The sequence below is a fragment of the Salvelinus sp. IW2-2015 genome, unplaced genomic scaffold (genome assembly GCF_002910315.2).
Source record: "Salvelinus sp. IW2-2015 unplaced genomic scaffold, ASM291031v2 Un_scaffold3631, whole genome shotgun sequence".
Lineage (NCBI taxonomy): Eukaryota > Metazoa > Chordata > Actinopteri > Salmoniformes > Salmonidae > Salvelinus > Salvelinus sp. IW2-2015.
Genome location: NW_019944908.1, coordinates 1 through 3,412, shown reverse-complemented (window position 1 = coordinate 3,412; position 3,412 = coordinate 1). Strand labels below are relative to the sequence as shown.

At 40.2% G+C, this 3,412-nt stretch overlaps 1 protein-coding gene and 1 long non-coding RNA gene across 2 annotated transcripts in view; one reads left to right on the top strand and one right to left on the bottom strand.

Annotated features, from left to right (window-relative positions):
• The window catches only part of LOC112076218 (NLR family CARD domain-containing protein 3-like), a 72,409-nt gene extending 71,422 nt beyond the window's left edge, over positions 1 to 987 (bottom strand). Inside the window, exon 1 of the mRNA XM_024143077.2 lies at positions 762 to 987. Within this exon, the coding sequence (XP_023998845.2) occupies positions 762 to 955 (194 nt within the window). The 5' untranslated portion in view covers positions 956 to 987. The remainder of the gene's footprint in view (positions 1 to 761) is intronic.
• Positions 1 to 2,185, top strand: part of LOC139025953 (uncharacterized) — a 62,933-nt gene extending 60,748 nt beyond the window's left edge. The window contains exons 2-3 of the long non-coding RNA XR_011477648.1: positions 1,403 to 1,696; positions 1,913 to 2,185. This is a non-coding gene — a long non-coding RNA (uncharacterized lncRNA). The remainder of the gene's footprint in view (positions 1 to 1,402; positions 1,697 to 1,912) is intronic.
• Positions 2,186 to 3,412: the final 1,227 nt, after the last annotated feature.

Sequence of the window (3,412 nt, the reverse complement as noted above, 5' to 3'; positions counted from 1 at the left end):
TGAACCCAAATAATGTTGTTTGTCAAATCCAGTTCTGGAAAAGCACTAAAACGTTTTTTTGTATTTACGTGCGTGTTATTTTTCTCCGAAATTGTATGGTTCCATATATTAAGGAAGTGATAGAAGCCTTTTTGGTTCAATAAGGAACCTTCTTTTCTAAGAGTGTAAAATAAACACGTTTTTCTTTTGATTATTTAATTATCTGCATCATGTTATTTCAAGTTTTCCCTTTGGAGGGCAACATTACATTGTTAAAAAATTATCCTAAATTAGGCATGGCTATAAATTGGGCAATTGAAATCATCTAGGCCGTAATATGTGTTGGATGAAAATGAACATTGTATGCAACGTTGTAGGCAACATTATTGGCAAGGGACTTGATGCCTACTATGCCAAAGCAATTTAGAGTTGTTAAAAGGGTGTGAAGAGTGTGTTGATAGAATGGTAATATTGTCAAAATTCTTATTGTAACAACGATCAGAATTGGTTAAAACAATATGCATTCCATTATATTAGTCAATAATTAAGACTAGGCAAAGTGGTCGTGTCATGTGAAAATTCTATCAAATGTCTAACATTGCATCGAGTACAGTCAGGGTGCCGCGGAACCCCTGCAGTACCTCCACAGACCCCGGATTGAGAACTCCTGATTTAGTAGATGCTCTTATCCAGAGTGATTTACAGTAAGTGCGTTCATCTTAAAGATAGCRATTTATTTTGGAAATTAACTTAATAAATTCTTCATAAAAGTGTCATCTTACCTCTTAGCTTTGGTGTCATGTCCCCCAGAGAGATGCATTTTAGAGGCAGGGCCCCCCTCCTCTCTCTCTACAGAGAGACTCATTTTAGAGGCAGGGCCCCCCTCCTCTCTCTCCCCAGAGAGACTCATTTTAGAGCATTGGCCCCTAAACAGAAATCCAGCATGTTGGTTGTGGTTAACACAGTGACAAGTCATTCTTGAATGTCAATTGTTCTCATTTATCTTTGAGAAATAAAACATTTACTAACAGACATATCGAAACAGTCAGGTGATTTCATGCAATCACATGAATATGTAGTTGTGACATTTCATCTCCATGGTAACTGTCAATAATGATAATACGTCACTGTTTGTTAAGGTAGTTATAGACAGTACAGCAACAATAATAATAATAATAATAAGTCACTGTTTGATAAGGTATTTCTAGACAGTGCAGCAACACAAGGCCATGTCTCACACTTATTTGTATTCACTAACAGTAGGCTATTTATTGTCTTTCAATCTGTTGTTTTCTTAAGGTATCTGAGAATGTAGCCAGAAGGTCTAAAACGGGCATGATTGATCTGAGGGGGAAATCATTGATCCATTCAGAAAGGTTTTTTGCAACAAGTAAGAGATGTTATATTATGTAAAGTAGGCTAGGTTATAATGTATAATAGCAGTTTGTTAGTGATTTGCAGATCGAGGTCTATACCTCGGCTATAGCCTACATATCATAGATGACCAGCCTAAACCTGTTCAGATCAGTTCACATAATGTTATAGGCCTACCAGTAGCAGGACAGAGAATGTACTGTATATAGCCTACATATCATAGATGACCAGCCTAAACCTGTTCAGATCAGTTCACATAACGTTATAGGCCTACCAATAGCAGGACAGAGAATGTACTGTATATAGCCTACATATCATAGATGACCAGTCTAAACCTGTTCAGGTCAGTTCACATAATGTTATAGNTCAGTTCACATAATGTTATAGGCCTACCAGTAGCAGGACAGAGAATGTACTGTATATAGCCTACATATCATAGATGACCAGCCTAAACCTGTTCAGATCAGTTCACATAACGTTATAGGCCTACCAATAGCAGGACAGAGAATGTACTGTATATAGCCTACATATCATAGATGACCAGTCTAAACCTGTTCAGGTCAGTTCACATAATGTTATAGGCCTACCAGTAGCAGGACAGAGCATGTACACTAAATTTTACAAAAGTATGTGGACACCCCTTCAAATTAGTGGATTTGGCTGTTTCAGCCACACTCGTTGCTGACAGGTGTATGAAATCGAGCAGACAGCCATGCAATCTCCATAGCCAAACATTGGCAGTAGAATGACCTGTACTGAAGAGCTCAGTGACTTTCAACGTGGCACCATCATAGGTTGCCACCTTTCCAACAAGTTAGTTTGTTAAATTCTTGCCCTGCTAGAGCTTCCCCGGTCAACTGTAAGTGCTGTTATTGTGAAGTGGAAACGTCTAGGAGCTACAACGGTTCAACCGTGACGTTGTAGGCCACACAAGCTCACAGAATGGGCATGCCGAGTGCGGAAGAACATAAAAATGGTCTGTCCTCGGTTGCAACACTCACTACCAAGTTCCAAACTGCAACGTCAGCAAAATATCTGTTAGTCGGGAGCTTCATGAAATTAGTTTCCATGACAGAGCAGCCGCACACAAGATCACCATGTGCAATGTCAAGCATCGGCATGAGTGGTGTKAAGCTCGCCGCCATTGGACTCTGGAGAAGTGAAAACGTGTTCTTTGGAGTTATGAATCACGCTTCACCATCTGGCAGTCCGATGGATGAATCTGGGTTTGACGGATGCCAGGAAAACGTTACCTGCCCGAATGCATAGTGCCAACTTTAAAGTTTGGTGGAGGAGGAATAATGGTCTGGGGCTGTTTTTCATGGTTCGGGCTAGGCCCCCTAGTTCTACTGAAGAGAAATATTAACMCTACAGCATATAATGACATTATAGACAATTCTGTGCGTCCAACTTTGTGGCAACAGTTTGGGGAAGGCCCTTTCCTGTTTTAACATGACAATGTCTCCATGCACAAAGAGAGGTCCATACAGAAATGGCTTGTCGAGATCGGTGTGGAAGAACTTGACTGGCCTGCACAGAGCCCTGACCTCAACGACATCGAACACCTTTGGGATCAATTGAAACGCCGACTGCGAGCCAGACCTAATCACCCAACATCAGTGCCCGACCTCCCTAATACTCTTGTGGCTGAATGGAAGCAAGTCCACGCAGCAATGTTCCAACTTCTAGTGGAAAGCCTTCCCAGAAGAGTGCAGGCTGTTATAGCAGCAAAGGGGGGGACCAACTCCATATGAATGCCTATGATTTTGGAATGAGATGTTCGACTAGCAGGTGTTCACTTTCTTTTGGTCATGTAGTGTATATAGCCTAATCAAAATCAAATCAAATGTTATTGGTCACAATGTCTGAGCGGCATAGACTGAGATACAGTAGAATAGTATAGAATACAGTATATACATATGAGATGAGTAATACATAGACTAAGATACAGTAGAATAGTATAGAATACAGTATATACATATGAGATGAGTAATGCATAGACTAAAATACAGTAGAATAGTATAGAATACAGCATATACATATGAGATGAGTAATGCAT